This window comes from Mus caroli, unplaced genomic scaffold (genome assembly GCF_978045245.1).
Source record: "Mus caroli unplaced genomic scaffold, Mus_caroli_1 scaffold_31, whole genome shotgun sequence".
Taxonomy (NCBI): domain Eukaryota; kingdom Metazoa; phylum Chordata; class Mammalia; order Rodentia; family Muridae; genus Mus; species Mus caroli.
Genome location: NW_028227286.1, coordinates 215,703 through 239,140, shown reverse-complemented (window position 1 = coordinate 239,140; position 23,438 = coordinate 215,703). Strand labels below are relative to the sequence as shown.

Genomic DNA, 23,438 nt, shown 5'->3' with positions numbered 1-23,438 from the left:
AGACAGGAGGGTACCAGAGGATGTAGGGATTCTGGATGCTCCTTTCTGAACTCTTAGGACAGCATAGAATCTTCTGGTTTGCATATGTACATGCAGAAGTCCACAACATTAAATGCTTACGCACATAAATAAATAAAATCCAAAAATGCTTACAAGAGCCTCTACAGTTGAAATTAACTAGGGTCATTTGCAGTGTTTCATATGTTACACATTTGTTCAAGTTTTTCAAGTTTGTAAGGGCTTATCAACCTATAAACAGGAAATCATTTGTCTTAAAGCCAGTAGCTTATTCCCACCTCCTGAAAACTCCCTTCAAAATGATGGTACCTGGTACTCAATGTACGCATGCGCAGGGTATATTCAGCCAATCAGCGCAGGCCTTGGGTGAGACCTTTTTTGTCCATTTGGCATCACAAAGGGTCCTTAGAGACCTCCATCCTGGCCTGGCTCCTGACAACGTTTTTTTTCCATTGAGGCTCTGATCACGGAAGGGTGCGGTTGGAAGGTGTTCATCTCTTAGATGATCTGTAAGTGATAGTTGGCTCTGATCATGGTTGTTGGACAGTTAATCGAGGTGTTACGGGGTGGGGCATCTCAGGCCCAGGTGGCCATTATGTGAGGAAAAGGCTCCTCATAGTCATTTCCTCTGGGATCTGAGGGTGAATGGAAAGTGGAGGACCGTATTCATGGAAGAGAATTGAACAGGTCAGGGGCATAGAGGATTGGGAACCCTTTGAAGAGAAAAGCTTGGGGCCTTGGGATAGGATCAGAGAGCCAGCTGCAGGACTAGGGGTCGGGGGCCAGGGAGCCATGGGTGAGAAGCCTTGGCGCTTGTCCTGTGTGCTGTTCAGGATCCATTAGAAACACACTGAGGATTCCTCCCTCCTCGTTGTCTTGTCTACGGTGTGTTCCTTTGATATACACTTTATGGACATTGCAGACAGTAGAGTTGTATAAGAAGAATGAATGAAAAGAAGAAGAGGAGATATTGCAAGAGATTCATAAGTCAACTGGGATGGATTCTGACCACGGATCCTTCCATCTCAATTGCCCATTTATTGGGATTAAAGACTTGCACTACCATGTTCAGCTTTTTCTCTCAATTTTATTTCTGTAGGATGGGATCTATCTTTGTAGTTCCGGCTGCCCTGTCTTGGGCTAGCCTCGAACTTACAATCTTCAGATGTTTGAAATCCTCGGCTTCCCCAAATCCCCATTTTCTCCAATAAAAGGCCTTTATGTGTGGGTGGTCTGGTGAGTGTTTCTTGTAGACTAAGCGTTGGGTCTTTTTGATATGAACATACAGTTACCATGTTCGTTATCTTTCTGGATAGAACTATGAGTTTACTTTACACTGAGATAAACTGATAAACAGAATTGCTTATGTTTCGTTTAAAAAGAATGTATGGGAGATACGACCAAAATTCAGATGCCTCAAAGATTACAGGCGAACAAATTTTGCTCATCGTTTTCTGGAAGGAGGGGAGGAATCACATATTGAAGTGTGGCCAGGTTATGTCTTTTTTAAACTGAGAAATGGCAGATTGTTAACTTTGGTTCTGAAGGAGGTTTTTTTTTTTTTTTTTTTTAAATAAGTTAAAGAAGTTTTTGAAACAAGTTGTGAGGGAAAGGGACATGATAAATAGGATACATGGAGAAAATGTCCCTGGGAAGTATATATATATGTGTGTGTGTGTGTGTGTGTGTGTGTGTGTGTGTGTGTGTGCGTGTGTGCGTGTGTGTATGGGTATATGTGTGTATGTATGTGTGTGTGTATGTGTATATTTGTGTATATATACACACACACATATATATGCATCACCATATTGAATATGTATACAGAACTCTCTGATAAAGACAAACGATTAAAAATACTATATGTTAAAAAACAAAAGAAATGACCTTTCATTGAGCTAAGATAATTATTTGATTTTTTGTCATTTTAATTATTTAAATGATACCTTTTATTCAGATAACTAAGTTCTTTTTTTTCCTTTTAATTTTTATTTTTTTTAAACTAAGAGGACTATTAAGTTCTTAAGAGAAGAATGGCGCTTAAGAAAATGATGGTGATACCAAAGGAAGGTTACTTATTACTTTTGGACTGTGATGATGAAGAAGATGACATAAGTGTTTCAGAGGAGTCTCTTACTAAAGGTATAGCATATCCCGTGTTGGGCATTAATTGTGTCCTGCATTTCATTACTCCTTTACCTAGTCTCCTAAAATGGAAGAAATCTTTGTTAAGAGTTTTCATAGACTTCATTTCTAATTTTACCTATATTTATCTATTTTTATACATGGGTTTTAGCAGCACATATACCTACTCTTGAAACTATAGTCACAATATGTTGAGAAACAATAACTTGCTATGATTTTGCCCCAGGAAAAAACCTGAACATAGTTCCTATAATATGTTTGCCATACATGAATTTATTTCATAATACCTGCAAATAAATTATTTCATTTCTTTTTCTATTATATACTTACTTTATTTACATTTCACATGTTATCCCCTTTTCTACTTTCCCTTCCAAAAATCCCCTGTCCTCTCCCCTCTCCCCCTGCTCCCCAACACACCCACTCCCAATTCCTAGCCCAGGCATTTCCCAATACTGGGGCATAGGACCTTTATAGGAACAAGTGGCTCTCCTCCCATTGATGACCAACTAGTCCATCCTCTGCTACATATGCAGCTGGGTCCATATGCCCCATTATTTCTTTTCTTTGATTGGTGGTTTAGTCCCAGAGAATTGTGGGGGTACTTGTTAGTTTATGTTTTTTTTCCTCCTAAATTCCTGCAAACTCCTTAAGCTCCTTGGGTACTTTCTCTAGCTCCATATTTGGGGATCCTGTGCTCAGTCCAATGGATGTCAGTGAACATCCACTTCTTTATTTGTCAGGCACTGGCAGTTCCTCTCAGGAGACAACTATATCAGTCTCCTGTCCCCAAGCTCTTGGTGCATCTTCAATAATATCTGGGTTTGGTGGCTGTTTATGGGATGGATCCCCAAGTGAGGCAGGGTATGGATTCGTTCAGTCTAAGCTCCAAACTTTGTCTCTGTAACTCCTCCCATGGGTATTTTGTTCCCCATTCTAAGAAGGAACAACATAATCACACTTTGGTCTTTTTTCTTGAGTTTCATGGGTTTTGCAAATTTTACCTTGGTCATTCTGGGATTCAGGGATAATATCCATTTATCAATGATTGCATATTATGTGTATTCTTTTGTGATTGGGTTATCTCACTTAGGAAGATATCATCCAGATCCATCCATTTGTCTAAGAATTTCATTAAATCATTGCTTTTAATAGCTGTGTAGTAATTCATTATAGAAAAAGTACCATATTTTCTATATTGATTCTTCTAAAGAGAGTCACCTGATTTCTTTTCAGATTCTTGTTATTATACATAAGGCTGCTATAAACATAGTGAAGCATGTGTCCTTATTACAAAATGGAACATCTTTTGGGTATATGCCCAGGAGGACTATTGCTGGATCTTCTAGTAGAATTATGTCCAATTTTCTGAGGAACCACCAGACTGATTTCCAAACTGGTTGTAACAGCTTGCAAATCCACCAGCAATGGAGTGTTCATATTTCAACTCATTCTCGCCAGCATCTGCTGTTATCTGAATTTTACATCTTAGCCATTCTGACAGGTGTGAGGTGGAATCTCTGGGTTATTTTGACTTAAATTTCCCTGATGATTAAGGATGTTGAATATTTTTTAGGTGCTTCTAAATCATTCGGTATTCCTTAGTTGGGAATTATTTGTTTAGCTCTGTCCCAATTTTTAAAAATAGAGAAAATTGATTTTCTGGAGTCCAGATTTTTGATCTCTTTATATGTATTAGATATTAGACCCCTATCTTATTTAGAATTGGTAAAGATTTTTTTTCCCAATCTGTTGGATGCAGTTTTGTCCTATTGATAGTGTCCTTAACCTTACAGAAGCTTAGCAATTTTATGAGGTTCCATTTTTCCATGTTTAATCTTGCAGCACAAGCCATTGCTGCTCTTTTTTTTTTTCTTTTCATCAAGAATTTTCCCACTTTTCCCATGTTCCATGTTCTTCCCCACTTTCTTCTCTATAAGTTTCAGTGTCTCTGGTTTTATGTACAGTTCCTTAATCCACTTAGACTTGAGCATTGTACAAGGGATGAGAATAGATCAATATGCCTTCTTCTACATGCTAACTGCCGATTGAGCCAGCACCACTGTTTGAAAATGCTGTCTTCATTCCACTGGATTGTTTTAGCTCCTTTGTCAAAGATCAAGTGTCCATATGTGTGTGGGTTTATTTCTCTGTCTTCAGTTCTATTTCATTTATCTACTTGTCTATCACTATACCTGTACCATGCCATTTTTATCACAATTGCTCTGTAGTACAGCTTGAGTTCACGCATGGTTATTCCACAAAAGGTTCTTTTATTGTTGGGGATAGTTTTCCTATCTTAGGGTTGTTTTTTGTCTTGTTTTGTTTTTGTTTTTGTTTGTTTGTTTTTTTTTGTTTGTTTGTGAATTTCAGGTGAATTTGCAAATTGCCCTTTCTAACTCAGTGAAGAATTAAGTTGCTATTTTGATGGGGATTTCATTGAATCTATAGATTCCTATTGGTAGGACAGCCATTTTTACTCTATTAATCCTTCCAATCCATGTGCATGGGATATCTTTCCATTTTCTGAGATCCTTTTTGATTTCTTTCTTCAGAGATTTGAAGTTTTTACCATATGTATTTTTCTCTTCATAAGTTAGATTCACACCAAGGTATTTTATATTATTTGTGACTATTGTGAAGGGTGTTTTTTTGTTTGTTTGTTTGTTTGTTTGTTGTTTAGTTTGTTTTTCATCCTGCTTTTCCTTTGTGTAGAAAAAGGCCATTGACTTTTTTGCATTAATTTTATATTCAACTACAGCACTGAAGTTGTGTATCAGGTTTAGGATTTCTCTGGCAAATTTTTGGGTCACTGATACATGCTATCATATCATCTGGTAATAGTGATATTTTGACTTCTTCCTATCCAATTTTTATTCATTTGTTCTCCTTTTGTTGTCTAATTACTCTGGATAGGTCTTCAACTACTATATTGAATAGGTAGGGAGAAAGTGGGCAGACTTGTCTAGTCCCTGATATAGTGGGATTGTTTCAAGTTTCTCACCATTTAGTTTAATGCTGGCTACTGGTTTGCTGTCCATTGTTTTTTTTTTTATGTTTAGATATGGGCCTTGCATTCCTGATCTTTCTTGGATTTTCATTATAAATGGGTATGCATTTTGTCAAATACTTTCTTAGCATCTAATGAGTTGAGCATGTTGTTTTTGTCTTTGAGTTTATTTCTATAGTGGATTAATTTGATGGATTTCCATATATTAAACCATCCCAGGGATGAAGCCTACTTGACCATGATGGATGATCGTTTTGATGTATTCTTTGATTTGGTTTGCAAGGATTTTATTGAGTATTTTTGCTTTGATATTCATACGGGAAAATGGTCTGAAGTTTCCTTTCTTCATTGGGTCTTTGTATCATTTGAATATAATTGTAATCTTGCTTCATATAATAAACTCAATAGTATTCCTTCTCTTTTGATTTTGCATAATAGTTTGAAGAATATTGGTATTAGTTCTCCATGTGTAAGACCCCCGAAACTGGACCTCCACTGAAGCCCATTCAAGTCCTGGAATGAGGTGTCCAGCACCCCAATGACTCAAGAGAAAACTATACCTGATGCAAACAGAAAGAGGTTTTATTATCAGCTAGCTGAGGACAAACTCCTTCCACCGTGCAGGGCAGGGGATTTTGACCCTGAGCTGTGACAGAAGGGGGCTTTTAACAGCTGGCTGAGGAATTGGGATGAAAGTTCAGAGGAGTTGGGAACAGATGGGAGGAGTTGGGAGAAGAGTTGGGAGGAGTTGGAAAGAGTTGGGAGGAATGTTGTTCTCTGCCCGGATGTCTTTCGTAAAGTTACAGTTATCACATCTCTGGCTGTAAGGCTCAGAAACAAAAAGGCTTTTTGCAGGCTATAATAACAAAGAGCTTCTTTCTGACTGCATTTGTAGAGATCAGGGACAACAAGCTTGGGGAATATCCAGGGGCTTTACCTTCCAGGGAGAACCACTCTAAGTTGGAGTCTCACATTCCCCACTACTTCTTCTACATAGTTCTAGTCTTAAAACTAGGAAAAATAACCGCTAGCCCAGCTGCCAAACAAAGCCAACATGAGGTCACAGCTCTAGGATTTGTAACCTTGAGAGCCTCAAAATGCACTTGAATGAGACAAAAGTTTCTCTTGCCATGGTACAAGGGAGGGAGGAGGTTCCTGTGCACTGCCTGGTGAATGTGAGCAGCACTGGGCCAGTGAGCCATGGTGGGCTGGGTGCAGGAGCCTAGCACATGCTGGAGTAGCGGTGGTGGGGCTTGCCAAAAGCAGCAGGTAGGTGTTTTTTTGTTTGTTTGTTTGTTTGTTTTTTGGTTTGTTTGTTTGTTTTTTGTTTTTTTTGTTTTTGTTTTATTTTTCAGCAATTCCAAGGCATTTTTCTGACCAGTTCTAGGGTCTTTAAGCGAGCTAGCAGGGGTTCAGAAAAAGGAACATCAGGGTCAAACATTCCCCTTGCTTCTGTTAAGGAAGGTGGTCCCCAACTGAGGAGTTGGAAGGGTGTAAGTTTAAATTTTCCTGTGGTGTTCCATACTCACAATAAGGTGAAGTGAAGGAGAGCTTCATAATCTTTTTCTGCATGTCTCTAAAGCCGATTTAGTCAAGGTTTCTTTTAATTCTCTATTCATCTGCTCTACCTGTTCTGATGTCGGGGGTCTATAGGGACAATGTAACTTCCAATCGATCCCCAATTTTCTGACTAACCCTTGGCTTACCTGGGCAAAGAAGGAGGGGCACTTGATTGATGAAAGTACCTTAGGGATGCCAAATGATGGAGATATTTCCTCTAATATCTTCTTTGCCACAACATTGTCGGTCTCCTTCTTAGTGGGGAAGGCTTCGACCAAGCCTAAAAAGGTGTCTATAAAAAGTAATAGATATTTATTACTGTACTTGGCGAAATTAACTTCAGTGAAATCTACTTCTCAGAATGTACCAGGCCGTCACCTCTTAACCCCCCTCTGGGGAGCATTATTCTGGTGCCTGACATTGGTGAGGGCACAGGCTTGGCATTCATTAACAAACTCCTAGGCAACATCTGGCAATCTAGTAACATAGTAGTTTGAGCTCTTAACAATTTCTTTAGCTTCTTAGTTTCCAAGTGGGGGAGCCTGTGTAGATTGGCTACATATTGTATCACTTCTCTGGTGGGCAGGATCCAGTGACCATCTTGGGTCTTAGCCACTCTTTGGGTAGTATATACACATATCTCAGGTATTTTTTTCTGTTCTTGATCTTCTAGCCTGTAGTCCAAGCCTGCGTCTTTGAGTTTTTAATTGTTTTTAAGTCCTTTTTTTTGTTTTTTTTTTTTGTTTGTTTGTTTGTTTTTGGTGAGTGGTGGAAAGCTAGGACTCAGGAGTCCAGCTTGTTCTTCTGAACCCAAGGCTTCAACCAGGATGGGGTCAGGGGAGGCTTCCTGCACAGAAATTTCCGAGATGTCAATGTAGGGTGCTTGTTCTGGTTGAGACCCTAGTCTCTTCTGTGCAACAACATCTTTAACTGCAGAAATCACAATCAGTTCAATAGTGCCCTCTGTTGGCCAACTAACACCAAAAGCCGGCCATTTCGTTGAGAAGAAAGTTCTCCAAAATCTCTTTCTGACATCTACAAACAGAATGTGAATCCTAGTAGTAATTTCAGTTCAATTCTCAAGAGTCAGTCCAAGAGGAGTGCTAATAGTCTGTCCCATCATCAGAGTCACATACAGGGAGACAAACACTATATATATATATATATATATATAAACAGAAACAGACAGCTTCCACATGCTCACTTGGCACCCAGTAACAGAAACAGACAGCCAAGTGAGCACACTCTCATTTGGCACCTCGAATGGAGATCTCCATGCATCCCTGGAGCTCCCTCAGACCTTCTGGGACGTCTCCCAGTGCAGCAAGCTGTTACGACTAACATGTCTGTCAGTATCCCTGCCCTCCATCCAGAACAGGGAGGTCGTTGCTCTCAGGAGTGCAGACAACTGCAAACCATAATGCTGAATTCAAACACAGCCGACAGACAAAGACATAGCAAAGACAGGATCCTACCTCCAAGTGGGGTCTCTGAGAACTGGGGTAGGCCTCCTGGTGTATGAGAACGCACATGTAAGACTCCCGAAGTTGGGCTTCCACTCATGTGCCGGAATGAGCTGGACTGCAAACTCGAGAGATAATCACACCTGATGCAAACGACAAGACCTTTTATTATCAGCTAGCTGAGGATGAAGTCCTTCTACCGTACAGGGTGGGGATTTCAAATCTGAGTGGTGACAGTGGGGGACTTTTAACAGCTAGCTAAGAAATTGGGAAGAGTTGGGAGGATAGCTAGGAGGAGGTGGGTAGAGTTGGGATGAGTTGGGAGGAGTTGGGAGGAACTGGGTGCAGTTGGGAGGAGATGGGAAGAGTTGGGAGGAATGTTCTTCTCTGCCCAGATGTCTTTGTTAAAATTACAATTATCACATCTCTGGCTGTAAGGCCCAGAAACAAAAACGGCTTTTTGCAGGCTATAGTGAACAAAGAGCTTCTTTCTAGCTGTATGTTTAGAGATTAGGGAAAACAAGCTTGGGGAATGTCCAGGGGCTTTACCTTCCAGGGAGAAACGCTCTAAGTCGGGGTCTCATGAAGATCTGATAGAAATCTGATGGGTTCATCAGATCCTGGGCTTTTTTTGGTTGGGAGACTATTAATGACTGCTTCTATTTCTTTAGGTGTTATGGGAGTAATTACAGGATTTATCTGATACTGATTTCAATTTCGTACCTATTATCTGTCTAGATAAGTGTGCATTTTTTCCTTATTTCCTTATTTTCATTTTTTTTAATATATGCTTGTTTAATAAGATCTGATCTGGATTTCCTAAGTTTCTGTTGTTAGGGCTCCCTTTTCAATTCTGGTTTTGTAAATTTGGTTACTGTCCCTTTGCACTGTAGTTAGTCTGGCTAATATTTTATCTATCTTCTTGATTTTCTCAAAGAATCAGCTCCTAATTTGTTTGATTTTGTGTGTGTGTGTGTGTGTGTGTGTGTGTGTGTGTGTGTGTGTGTGTGTGTGTAGAATTCCTTTGTTTCCATTTGGTTGATTTCAACCCTGAGATTGATTATTTCCTGCCTTCTACTCCTCTTGAGTGAATTTACTTCCTTTTGTTTCAGAATGTTTAGGTGTGTTGTCAACCTACTCCTGTATCCTCTGTCCAATTTTAATTTGGAGGCATTCATAGCTATGAGTTTCCTTCTTAGAACTGCTTTCATTGTGTCCCATAATTTTTGGTATGTTGCAGATTCATTTTCATTAAACTCTAAAAAGTCTTAAATTTATTTCTATTTCCTCTTTGCCCAAGTTATCACTCACTATATTGTTGTTCACCTACTATGTTTATGTGTGTTTTCAATTATTTATAACATTATTGAAAATCAACCTTAGTCCTTGGTGATCAGGTAGGATGCATGGGATTATTACAACATTTTTATATCTGTTAAGGCATGTTTTGGGACTGATTATATGGAGAAGGCATCATGAGGTGCTGAGAAGAATGGGCATCATTTTGTTTTAGGGTAAAATGTTCTATAGATATCAACTAATCTATTTGTTTCATAACTTCTCTTAGGTTCGCTGAGTCCCTTTTTAATTTTTGATTCCAGTATCTGTCTATTAATGAGGGAGGGGAGTTCCGCTATTATTGTCTTGGGTACAATGTGTGATTTGAGCTCTACTAAAGTTTCTTATAGAAATGTGAATGCCATTGCATTTGGTGTATAAATGTTCAGAATTGGGAATTTATCTTGGTAAATTTTAATTTTGATGAATATGAAGTGTCCCTCCTTGTCTTTTTTGATAACTTTGGGTTGAAAGTCAAATTTATTTGATATTAGAATTGCTACTCAAGCTTGTTTCTTTGGACCATTAGCTTGGAAAATTGTTTTCCAGCCTTTTACTCTGAAGTAATATCTGTCTTTTTCCCTGAGGTTTGTTTCTGGTATGATGGGTCTTGCTTACACATCCAGTCTGTTAGTCTATGTCTTTTTATTGGTGAATTGACCCTCTCATATTAAGAGATACTAAGGAAAAGTCTTTGCTGCTTCCTGATATTTTGGTGGAATTTTTTCATGTAGCTATCTTCTTTTATGTTTGCTTCAAGTTAAATATCTTGCTTTTTCGAGAGTGTAATTTCCCTCCTTATATTGGAGTTTTCCCTTTATTATCCCTTGGAGGATTGGGTTTGTTCAAAAATATTGTGTAAATATTGTTTTTTCATGGAATACCTTCTTTTCTCAACCTAAGATATTTTTTACTGTGTATTATAGCCTTGGCTGGCATTTCTGTATGATATATGCCCAGGATCTTATGGCTTTCATAGTCTCTGAGGTTAAGTTAGGTATAGTTCTGATAAGTCTTCCTTTATAAGTTTCTTGAATTTTCCCATATTGCTTTTAATATTCTTTCTTTCTGTTCTTTTTCCTTTTTTTTTTTTTTTTTTTTTTGCATTTGATATTTGGATTATTATATGATGGCAGGAATTTCTCTTCTGGTCTAAACTATTTGGAGTTTTGTATGCTTCTTGTATATTCACGGGAAACACTTTTTTTAGGTTAGGGAAATTTTCTTCTATAATTTTGATGAATATACTCACTGTCCCTATAGTTTGGAAAAATTACTTTTGATCGATACCTATTATCCTTAAGTTTCGTCATCTCTTTGTGTCCTGGATTTCATCGATGTAATTATTTCCTTTCTAAAATCTCTTTCAAAAACTCACATGGGCAGTTTCTTGAGAGAAATTCAAATCGTTAGTACTTTATTAACTATTACTTATATAGCATCTATTCAAATGTTTCTATTTTCTCTTGTCAATACAGTAAAGAAGAGCCCAACATTTGACAAAGATGAGAATATATCGACTCACGTAAAAAAGGATGGAGATATGGGGTAAATTTTTCAATAGAGTATTTCAATAGAGTTCAATAGAGTACTTCATAAGTAGTGTTTGTGATCCCTTCACTGGAGAAGTAGATTCAGGAAGATGAACAATTCAAAGTCAGACACTGCTATATGTTGTGTTCAAGCCCAGATTGAGGTTCTTGAGACATTGTGATCACAAACACATAGCAACTCATACAATAGGACCACCTGCATGAGATCTTCCCAGATATACACAAAAAGAAAAGGAAAAACATCAAAAGAATAAGAGGGGGGCCATCGGGGAAGAAGAAGGGTCTCAGCAAGAGTCGGAGAGGTATGAATAAACTACTGTGGGGTGTAAATGTATGAATTGTAAAAAGTAAATCATACAAGTTCACTTTGGTAGTCCACCATGTATTTTATATGTATATGTCATTTGTTCCGAACCAAACATATATTTATTATAAATAATTAAAAGGAAGGTTCTGTTTAAAGTTTTCTGTGGGGAAGAAAAATGTCCTACCAGTTCACGATATTTCTTACATTAATTTTATATTCCTTTCTTAACAGAGGTGAACTAGACAGTATGTTGGATAAATCTGGAGGTATGTGTTTTTGGAGGTTTTTGCCTGGTTTTTGAAGAGGTCAGAAGAGGGAATCAGATCTCTATAACCCCTATACCATAGGGGATAATTTTAGATTTCACAGTAATTGTAGTTCTCTTTAAAACCCATATGAGATGACTTCTCAACCAACATTCAGAATGAATGATTAGCTGAAGATGTCGCTCAGTGGTAAAATACCATGTAAAAGTTATGAGTTTCATCTTCAGTGGGCAAAACAAAAAAAAAAAGAAAAAAACAAAAACAAAACAAAACCCAACCAACCCACCAAATTAACAAAAAAACTACCAAACAAACAAAACTGTGCAATAAGCCTCTCAAATGAAATGTTAGTTTGTGCAGTTTTCCAAATCAACTTCAGATTGTAAAGTGAGCAAGAAACCTAATTTGTTGTTGTAAGGAAACGACCAAAACCAGCATTAAACATTTTAGGAGCCTAAACTTAGGCATGATTAGAGAGAGAGAGGAAAAAAAAAAGAAGAGAGTGGCTACAAGCTGTTTTAGTAAAGTGCTTGCCTTGAAAGTATATGGAGTTAAGGTGGGGACATAGAATCCACTTAAAAAAATGCAGGCTGCAAACCAGTGTTGAGTAGGTGGAGACACATTGCTGGCTAGCAAGGCTAGTGGCATTTGTGAGCTGCAGATTCTGAGAGACTATGTCTCAAGTTTTAAGTTTGGTCAGCTAGTGATGTCACATGCCTTAATTCCAGCAATTGGAAGGCAGAGGCAGGGAGATTTCTGAGTTTGACGCCAGCTTGGTATAAAGGATGAATTCCAGGACAACCAAGGCTATACAGAGAAACCCTGTCTTGAATAAAAAAATAAAATAAAAGTAAGTTGGAATATGATTAGAATGCAGTAGATGTCTATTTGTGGCTTTCTTTTGTACACTCATACTGAAATATATATACATCATTTTTTTGCCGAAACTCTTTTTAAGATTTACACAATCCAGTAAAATTATGGTGTTTTTTTTTCTCTATCTTGAAATAGATAATATTAAGAAAGTGTCATAATTTTTTGATCTCTCCTGTATAGTAAAAATGAACATCTATCGAGAGACATGATCCAGCACACCTTAAAACATGCAAAGGACAGGGATGGAAAGATGGCTTAGAAATTAAGCGCACTTGTTGTTCTTGGACAGAACCAAGTTTTAGTTCCTAGAACCCACATAATGGCTCACAACCATTTTTAATTCTATATCCAGGGGTTTTGGAATTCTCTTCTAGTTTCTATGAACAACATACATGCAGGTTGTATAAATACAAACACGCAAAAACACATTACATAAAAAATAAAACAATTTAAATTACAATCAAGAGGACCTTCATCTGAAAAAAAAAGTAGGAGAGATTTTTGAGGGGTTCATTTATTTTAACTTTCAAGTTAGTATTGCAAACTTGGAAAATGGAAAGCCTCTGGGTATTAGTAGCAGCTAAAATACTACCTCCCTTTTGCTGCTTGGATGACAGATGAGTGATAGAGCCTAACTCGCCCTTAGTAGACATGTGAAAACATGGCCAATCAGCAAGGGGCTTTGCTGAGATTGCTTTCCTGCTATCCAAACCCTGTTACCCAGTATGCTTTGTAGTGGTCATGAAGCCCAGTTCTTGAGGAAGAAATGTGCTTGAGGAAGCATGGTAGGGAGAAGACGCAGTGGAGGTAGTCAATTGTCTGTTGAAACATGGTTAATCCTGTTTGAGCTGGAGGTCTGTGTTGGGATGAAGGTGGAAGGATGGACATGTTACTTCAGGAGTAAGGAGAGGAGGTGACTCTCGCTGGAATCAGGAAGTTACTGCTTCCAAGTTCAAAATTGACTTTCCCATCCGCATCTGCTGAGAAAAACAGAGAACGTCACTAAGGGCAGGAGTTTGCACAGAATAGCTCCTAGCAGAAAGCAGGAATGCCAGGGTATTGCAGACCATGAAAGTCTTCTTGGGGCTTGGAGAAGTAAGGTGTGAGTAAACTGGATGTCAGTTAGTGGCATCAACAGACTAAAACCTTCTTTTTGCTGGTGCTGCCCAACAGGAATTCATTATAAATAAACTAAAGACCAGTCTTCATTTTCTTCTACCTGTTGTTAAAATGCCAGATTGCTGAAATTTTTATATATAGTCTCCAAACTGCCTCAAAATACAGAGGCTGCTCTCAGCCTCAGAAGTACTGGGACTTCAGACATAATTTAGGCCAGGCAGTCTTTCTTTATATGTTGTTTTGGTTTAGGGAAGTAAGCTGTAACTCTATATCTCAGGATTGTCTGAATCCTCAATTGCAGCTTGGACTGGCCTTGAACCTAAAGTCCTCATCCTTACAAATGTACCTGGACCTGAGGAAACATGTATATTTTATTTTTTTATATTTAATTTTTTTATCCTTTTTTTTTCATTGTTGAAGTTTGAAACCAGTACTTCTTGCTGTAGCAGTAAAATATTTGTCTAACCAGGAAGAACGTTATATTTTAGATCTGCTTTAGGTTTGTATTGTGATGAAAAAGATTGAGTAGCTTAGTTGTGATAAAAGCAACCATGATTTCATTTGGAGACTGAGATGCAGAGACATTTACTCTAATTTATCAAAAACTTAGCAGGAATGGTACCAAAATTTATATCATCCTGAGATTACATATAAACCTACTTGAAGTCACAGTTAAAGCCATCATTGTGTGTGTGTGTGTTTATTTACATTTCAAATATTAGCCTTTTCCTGATTTCACCCCAGAAAGTTTCTATTCCATTCTATTCCTGTGCTTCTATGAGCATGTTCTCCCAACCACTCCCACATTTCTACTGTGGCAGTTGCCTGCACTGGGGCATACAGCCTTCTCAGGATCACAGGACCAAGGACCTCTTCTCTCACCGATGTCTGACAATACCATTCTCTAATATATATGTAGCTGGAATCATGGGTCCCCCTCTTTGATTGGTGGCTTAGTCCCTGGGTGCTCTGGGGGGTTACTTATTTCATATTGATGTTCTTCCTGTAAGGTGGCAAACCCCTTCAGCTCCTTCAGTCCTTCCTCATTCCCTCCACTGGAGACCCCATGATCAGGCTGTGACCATCACCCTCTGTTCTTGTCAAGCTCTGGCACTGCCTCTTAGAAGACAGTCATATTCAGCTCCTGTCAGCAAGCACATGGTATCGACAAGAGTGAATGTGTCTGCTGTCTGTGTATGGGATGGATCCATATGTTGGGCAGACCCTGGATGGTTTGTTTGGTTCATATTGATATTCTTCCTATAAGGTTGCAAACCCCTTCAGCTCCTTCAGTCCTTCCTCTAACTCCTCCACTGGGAACCCCATGATCAGTCTGATTGCTGGCTGTGAGATTCAGTCTCTGTTCCTACCAAGCTCTGGCAGAGCCTCTCAGGAGACAGCCTTATTAGGCTACTGTCAGCAAGTACTTGTTGGTATCTACAATGGTGAATGGGTCTGGTGTCTGTACTGGGTCTGTATATGAGATGGTTCCACAGGTTGTGCAGATTCTGTGTGGTCATTCCTTCAGTCTGTGCCCTGAACTTTGTCTCAATATTTCCTCCCAGTAGTATTTTATTCCCCATTCTAAGGCCCGAAACACCCTCACTTTTGTCTTCCTTCTACTTGAGCTTCATGTGGACTGTGAATTACATTTTGGGTATTCTGAGCTTTTAGGCTAATACCCAATTATCAGTGAGTGCATACCATGTTTTTTACTTTGGGGTTTTGTTACCTCATATAAGATGATATAATTTAGATCCACCCATTTTCCTGTGAATTTCATAAAGCCATTGTCTCTGTACCATTACCATACACTTTTTTTTTTAATCACTATTTTTGTATAATACAGATTGAGGTCACGGATGATTCCCCCTGAAGTTCTTTTATTTTTGAGAATTGTTTTTCGATATTCTGGGGATTTGATATTCCAAATGATTTTGCATATTGCTGTTTCTATCGCTATGAAGAATTGAATTTGAATTTTGATGGAGAGTGCATGGAATCTGTAGATTGCTTTTGGCAAGAAATCCACTTTTACTAAATTAATCGGGTCACCAATCTATGATGCATGGGAGATCTTTCCATCTTCTGAGATTTGTAATTTCTTTCTTCAGAAAATTGAAGTTCTTGTCATGGAGATCTTTCACTTGCTTGGTTTGAGTCACACCAAGGTATTATAATTTGTGACTTTTGAAGGGTGTTGTTTCCATAATTTCTTTTCAGCCTGTTTATCCTTTGAGTAGAGGAAAGCTACTGATTTGTTTCAGTTAATTGTATATCTAGCCACTTTGATGAAGTTGTTTTTAAGTTTTACAGTTTCTCTGGTGGAATTTTTGGGGTCACTTAAATATACTATTTTATCATCTGCTAATAGTGATATTTTGACTTCTTCCTTTCCAATTTTTTATTCCTTTGACCTCTCTTGTTGTCTATTTGCTCTGGGTAGAATTTCTAGTACTATAGTGAACAAGTAGGGAGAGACTGAGAATCCTTGTCTAGTCCTGTCTTGTCTTATTTTAGTGGGATTGCATCAAGTTTCTCTCCATTTAATTTTATCCCAGAAGTTAGAGTCACGCCAAGGTATTTTTTATTATTTGTGACTATTGAGAAGGGTGTTGTTACCTAATTCCTTTCTCAGCCTGTTTATTCTTTGTGTAGAGAAAGGCCATTGACTTGTTTGAGTTAATTTTATATCCAGCTACTTCACCGAAGCTGTTTATCATGTTTAGGAGTTGTCTGGTATAATTTTTAGGGTCACTTATATATACCATCATATCCTCTTCAAAAATAGATATTTTGACTTCTTCCTTGCCAATTTGTGTCCCCTTGATTTCCTTTTGTTGTCGAACTGCTCTGGCTAAGATGTCAAGTACAATATTGAATAGGAGGGAAGAAAGTGGGCAGCCTTGTCTAGTCTCTGATTTTAGTGGGTTTGCTTCCAGCTTTTCACCATTTATTTTGACGTTGGCTACTGGTTTTCTGTAGATTGCTTTTATCATGTTTCGGTTTGGGCCTTGAATTCCTAATCTTTCCAAGACTATTAACATGAATCGGTGTTGGATTTTTTTCAATGCTTTCTCCGCATCTAAGCAGATGATCATGTGGTTTTTGTTTTGAGTTTGATTATATAATGGATTACATTGATGGATTCACATATATTAAACCATCCCTGCATCCCTGAAATTAAACCTACTTGGTCATGATGGATGATTATTTTTAATGTGTTCTTGGAATCAGTTAGCAAGAATTTTATTGAATATTTTTGCATCGATATTCATAAGAGAAATTGGTCTTAAGTAATCCATCTTTGTTAGATCTTTCTGTGGTTTAGGTATCAAAGTAATTGTGGCTTCACAGATTGAGTTGGGTAGAGTACATTCTGCTTCTATTTTGTGGAATTGTTAGTGAAGAACTGGAATTAGATCGTCTTTAAAGGTCTGATAGAACTCTCCACAAAACCCATCTGGTCCTGGGCTATTTTTGGTTGGGAGGCTAATAATGACTGCTTCTATTCCTTTAGGGGATATGGGATTGTTTAGATCATTAACTTGGTTCTGGTTTAACTTTGGTACCTGCTATCTGTCTTGAAATTTGTCCATTTTGTCCATGTTTTCCAGAGTATAACCTTTTGTAGAAGGATCTGATGGAGTTTTGGATTTCTTAAGGATCTGTTGTTATGTCTCCCTTTTCATTTCTGATTTTGTTAATTAGGATGCTGTCCATGTCCCCTCTAGTGAGTCTGGCTAAGTGTTTATCTATCTTGTTGATTTTCTCAAAGAACCAGATCCTCGTTTGATTGATTCTTTGAATATTTCTTGTTTTCACTTGGTTGATTTCACCCCTGAGTTCAATTATTTCCTGCGTTCTACTCCTCTTGGGTGACTTTGCTTCCTTTTGTCCAGGAAATTTTAGGTGTGTTGTAAACTACTAGTGTGTGCCCTCTCTAGTTTCTTTTTGAGGCACTCAGAGCTATGAGTTTCCTCTTTGATATGCTTTCATTGTGTCCCAGAAGTTTGGGTATGTTGTGGCTTCATTTTCATTAAACTCTAAAAAGTCTTGTATTTCTTTCTCTATTCCTTCCTTGACCAAGGTATCATTGAGAAGAATGTTGTTCAGTTTCCACATGAATGTTGGCTTTCCATTATTAATGTTGTTATTTAAGATCATCCATAGTCCATGATGGTCTGATAGAATGCAATGGAGCAATTGCAATATTTTTGTATCTGTTGAATACTGTTTTGTGACAAATCATATGGTCAGATTTGGAGAAGATACCATGAGGTGCTGAGAAGAAGGTATATCCTTCTGTTTTAGGATACAATCTTCTGTAGATATCTGTTAAGTTTATTTGTTTCATAGCTTCTGTAAGTTTCATTGTGTCCCTGTTTAGTTTCTGTTTCCACAATCTGTCTATTGATTAAAGTGTGTTGAAGTCTCACACTATGCAATGTGTGCTTTGAGCTTTACTAAAGTTTATTTAATGAATTTAACTGCCCTTGTATTTGAGCATAGATATTCAGAATTGAGGGTTCCTCTAGGAGAATTTTACCTTTGATGAGTATGAGGTGTCCCACCTTGTCATTTATGATAACTTTGGGTTGGAAGTTGATTTTATTCAATATTAGAATGGTTACTCCGACTTGTTTCTTCAGACCATTTGCTTGGAAAATTGTTTTCCAGACTTTCACTCTGAGGTAGTGCTTGTCTTTTTCCCTGAGATGGGTTTCCTCTAAACAGCAAAATATTGTGTCCTGTGCTTATAGCCATTCTGTTATTCTATGTCTCTTTATTGGGAAATTGGGTCCAGTGATATTAAGAGACATTAAGGAAAAGTAATTGTTGCTTCCTATTATTTTTGTTGTTAGAGTTGGCATTCTGTTCTTGTGTCTACCTTCTTTTTGGTTAGTTGAAGAATTACTTTTGTTGCTTTTTCTAGGGTGTGGTTTCTGTTCTTGTATTGTTTTGTTTTGTTTTGTTTTGTTTGTTTGTTAGTTTTGTTTTTTCCTGTTATTATCCTTTGAAAGGCTGGACTGGTGGAAAGATAATGTGTGAATTTAGTTTTGTCATGGAATACTTTGGTTTCTCCATCGATGGTAATTGAGTGTTTGGCTGGTTATAGTATCCTAGGCTGGCATTTGTGTTCTCTTAGTGTCTGTATAACATCTGTCCAGGATCGTCTGGCTTTCATAGTCTCTGGTGAAAAGTCTGGTGTTTTTCTGATAGGCCTGCCTTTATATGTTACTTGACCTTTTTCCCTTACTGCTTTTAATATTCTCTCTTTATTTTTTGTTTTGATTATTATGTGTCAAGAGGAATTTCTTTTCTGGTCCAGTCTATTTGTAGTTCTGTAGGCATCTTGTATGTTCATGTGCATGTCTTTCTTTAGGTTTGGTAAGTTTTCTTCTATAATTTTGTTGAAGATATTTACTGGCCCTTTAAGTTGAAAATCTTCATTCTCATCTACTCCTATTATCCATAGTTTTTGTCTTCTCATTGTGTCCTGGATTTCCGGGATGTTTTGAGTTAGGATCTTTTTGCATTTTGTATTTTCTTTGATTGTTGTGCCAATGTTCACTATGGAATCTTCTGCACCTGAGATTCTCTCTTCCATCTCTTGTATTACGTTGCTGATGCTCGAGTATATGGTTCCAGATTTCTTTCCTAGGGTTTCTATCTTCAGCGTTGCCTTTATTTTGGGTTTTTTTTTTTTAATTGTGTCTACTTCTCTTTTAAGGTCTTGGAAGATGTTATTTATTCCATCACCTGTTTGGTCGTGTTTTCCTGCAATTTTTTAAGGGATTTTTTTTTTTTTTTGGTCTTCAACCTGTTTAGCAGTGTTCTTCTATATATCTTTAAGTGAGTTATTAAAGTCCTTCTTGATGTCCTCTACCATCATCATGAGATATGCTTTTAAATCCCGGTCTATCTTTTTGGGTTTGTTGGGGTGCCCAGGATTGGGTGGGGTGGGAGTACTGCGTGCTGATGATGGTGAGTGGTCTTGGTTTCTGTTAAAAAATTCTTATGTTTGCCTTTTTCCATCTGGTAATCTCTGGAGTGAGTTGTTATAGCTGTCTCTGGTTAGAGCTTGTTCCTCAGGTTATTATGTTAGCCTCTATCAGAAAACCTGGGTGTCTAGCTCTCTCCTGAGTTTTAGTCGTCAAAGTACTCTCTGCAGCCAAGCTCTCCTCTTGCAGGGAAGGTGCCCAGATATGTGGTGTTCAAATCTGCCTCCTAGCAGAAGTTGTGTTCCACTCACCAGAGGCCCTAAGATCCCATGGAAATTTCTCTGGGGACCTTGGGGGTGTCCGTAGATTACGAGCCCATGTTGCCCCAGTGCTAGTGCCAACTGGAAGGGATTTGTGACTCTGGTCAGGCCGGGTTTTCTGCTTCCCTCCTTAATGCTGTCTCAGGTCCTTCGAGATTGGATTGGAGCAGAAGTTGTGTTCAATTCACCAGAGGTTCTAAGATTCTGTGGAGAGTCCTGTGGGGACCTTGGTGGTGTCTGCAGATTCCATGCCTAAGTGCCCAGGTGCTGGCCTCAAGTTGCCTCTTGAATCCTGAAATCCTGGTGTGAAAAATCTCCTGAGATCCTGCTGTGTCAGAGCTCCTGGGAGTTAAGCTTTCTCTGTGTGTTGCAAGGTTTGGTGGGGTGCCAGATCCCGAGGTTTTCTCTGGACAGAGATGCAAGCCACAAGGAACCTGTGCCTCTGCTTGGGAGGTTGTTTTTGTTGCCCTGGATCTTGTGGTGGTCCTAGTTACACAGGGTGCTGCAAAAGATGCTGAGTCCTCAGCTGTGATCTTCTGTCAGAACTCCAGTGTTCCTGGGTGTGTTTTCACATCTCTTGAGAGTCAAGCTTCCTTTGTGATCATGTGATCTTGGGCACTTCAGAGTACCTTGGAGTGGGACTCCCTCTGGATGTCTTAAGAGTGGTTTCTGAGCCAGGACCTCAGGTATGCCCTATGTACAGGTTCAGTCAGGAAGAAATCCAGGCCACTGGCCAGGCAGGATTTCCTCTGTCCCTAGATCTTTTGGGACTCAGTTACTCCTGATGTGGGGGCCTTTCCTATGATCCTGCTAGTGGTAGAGGAAGTTGAGTTTCCTCTGGCTCTTGTGGGATTAGGTGCAGAGTCAGATCCCAAGGTCTACTCATGACACAGACTCTTGCAAATATTTTTGATTTAGCATCGTGGAATATTTTTTTCCTGTGATACAGAAAATGAAAATGGTGCTTTGGTGTGACATTAATGAAACTTAATTTTTATGTTTTGTATGTTTTTGTCTGTGGTACATATATACACATGTGGAGGGCAGAGGAGGATGTTGGGTGGTGCTCTATTACTTTTCATCTTATTTCCTTAACACAGGTCTTTCACCAAACATGCAGGTAGACAAGCATCCAGCAAGACCTAGCAATTCTCACTCTGTCAACCACAGTGCTGTTCTTGTAGAAACAACCATCCATGGTTGGTTTTGTAGATGGGTACTAGATTCTAATTTGTGAACTTCCTCTTTTCACAGTAGGCCCTCAAGTATTGAGGCATCTTCATAACTTCTTTGAAGGGATTTTAAGAGGAAAAAATTGATGTAAACACTTTTACAGTTCCATGTACTTAAACCTAAGTGATATGTATACAAAATTCTGTACATGAAACATATTTTCATTGACCCAGTTTTAATTTATATTTAGTCAGTTCCTTTTCTAGGACGCCTCTGTGCTTCTTTCTTTATATGGCACAGTGGAAAACTGAATTCTTTAAAGTAACCCTTATTACTTTTTTTTACAGTTTATTTTATAGGTATGGTTGTTTTGCTTTCAAGTGTGTATGTGTACAACATGTGTGTCTGGTACCTGTTGAGTCTTGATGAAACCATTGAATCCCCTGCATCTGAAGTTATATGCTGTGAGCCACCTTGTGGGTGCAGGGAATCCAATCTCAGATCTCTGGAAGGGATCCAGTGTTCTTAACTGCTGAATTATCTTTCCAATACTCTCATTGGTTTTTATGGTGCATGCAGAATTTAGAACATGGCATCACATCCTCTGGAACTGGTTGGAGATATTTGTGCACATCATGTAGGTGCTAGGATTCAAACTCAGGTTTGATTGTGACAGGGTCTCATTTTGTAGCTCAGGCTGTCCTGGAACTCACTATGTCGACCAGGTTAACCTGGAACTCACAAAGATCTGCCAGCTTTTGCCTCCAGAGTACTAGGATTAAAATGGAATCAATATGCCTGGCTGCCATCTTATTTAAAATTGAATATTTTAAATAATGTGTCTAACAGTTCCACAGTCAAGTTTGTTCTTTCAGTTGCATCATCTTTTGTAGATTTAGAAAAGAATTAGCCTGTATTAAAAGTGTTTCCCTATGAAGAATTAAAGTCCACATTTGATCCTTTGTTTCGTGCATTTGTTCTTTGGAAACTGTTCTTGAAGCTTAAAATTATTTTACTTACAGAAATTAAAATTCAGATAAAATTAGATATTTTTTGTCTAAAATACATGGAGTGTTTTGTTGTTGTTGTTGTTGTTGTTGTTGTTGTTTTTTCTTTCTGTGTTGTGGAACATTTCTGTAGACTTTACTGGTTGAACATCCTTCATCTGAACATACAAAACCCTAAAGTATTCTAAAGTATGAAGCATGTTGGTGATATATTTCATTTAATTTTAAGTTTTCTTGGCATTATTGAATTGATTTTATCTATTATCTATATCTATTTTTATGAATACTAGGAATCACCTAAAGTTTCTTCAAAATGACCCTTAATTTTTAATATAGGTGACATTTATAAGAAGCTTCACATAAAGAAAAAATGGATGAAAATGTATATGAAAGATTCTTTCAATGGCAGCAATCAGAAATTAGAAAGGCTTTGCAAAAAGAAAAATCGAAAGAGGTAGAGTTGTTAGATTTGTAGGACCACATGTGTATCATTTGAAAAATTATATATGGCTGAAGTTTAAAAAATTATATCACATCTGATCCTTTAGTAAAAATATGTGGCTTTGATTTTGTCTAAACAGTTAACCCTATAACTTAATGCCTTCAAGGAAACTAAATCAAATTCTTAGAAATCTGTGAAAATTTTATTTTCTTCTTTAAGTAACTGTTAATGAGATTTTAAATTTAATTTACATTCATTGTGGAAATACAGAAGTCCTGCACATTGTCTTAGAAATGTAATTTATGGATTATTATGCTTAACAATATGGAAAAACAACAACTACAGTTACATATGTGGGCATTTTTTATATTTTAATTGACTTATGTTTTACACTAAGTCTTAACTGAGGCAATATATGAAAAATAAATTAGACCTTATATTTGGTAGGAAATAATGAAAAAACACTGTGAAATATAATTATTTCTCATATATACATATTATTTATATTTATATTCATTTTTATTTATCATTATATTCATAGTTATATTTATAGTTATATTCGTATTCATATTCATATTTTTAAATTTATATTTATTTTTATTTATATATATTTATATTTATATATACACACACAAACTAATTGAATTTTGAAAAGCTAAAATATAAAAGAATACTTCTCTCATAATATGTTATGGGAAAAAATCTATAATGATTTCCCATTAGATAATTTTATACTGCTATTTTTCTCTTTATAATATGAAATGATCAATTTAATTTGTTTTGAGTGTTCTTTTTCATATTGGTATGAAATTTGACTGCTTTCATTACTGTGCTTTACAGGAAGAACATCAATAAAAAATTATGTGATCAGTATATAACTACATTTCAGAAGTCTGATA

At 37.6% G+C, this 23,438-nt stretch overlaps 1 protein-coding gene across 1 annotated transcript; it reads left to right on the top strand.

Moving 5' to 3' along the window:
* Positions 1 to 478: 478 nt before the first annotated feature.
* LOC146999979 (synaptonemal complex protein 3-like) lies at positions 479 to 22,555 on the top strand. The gene is made up of 5 exons (XM_085834382.1): positions 479 to 527; positions 2,023 to 2,157; positions 11,010 to 11,079; positions 11,623 to 11,657; positions 22,434 to 22,555. The coding sequence occupies exons 2-5, from the start codon at positions 2,049 to 2,051 to the stop codon at positions 22,553 to 22,555; spliced, it is 336 nt and encodes a 111-aa protein (XP_085690508.1). The 5' UTR covers positions 479 to 527; positions 2,023 to 2,048.
* Positions 22,556 to 23,438: the final 883 nt, after the last annotated feature.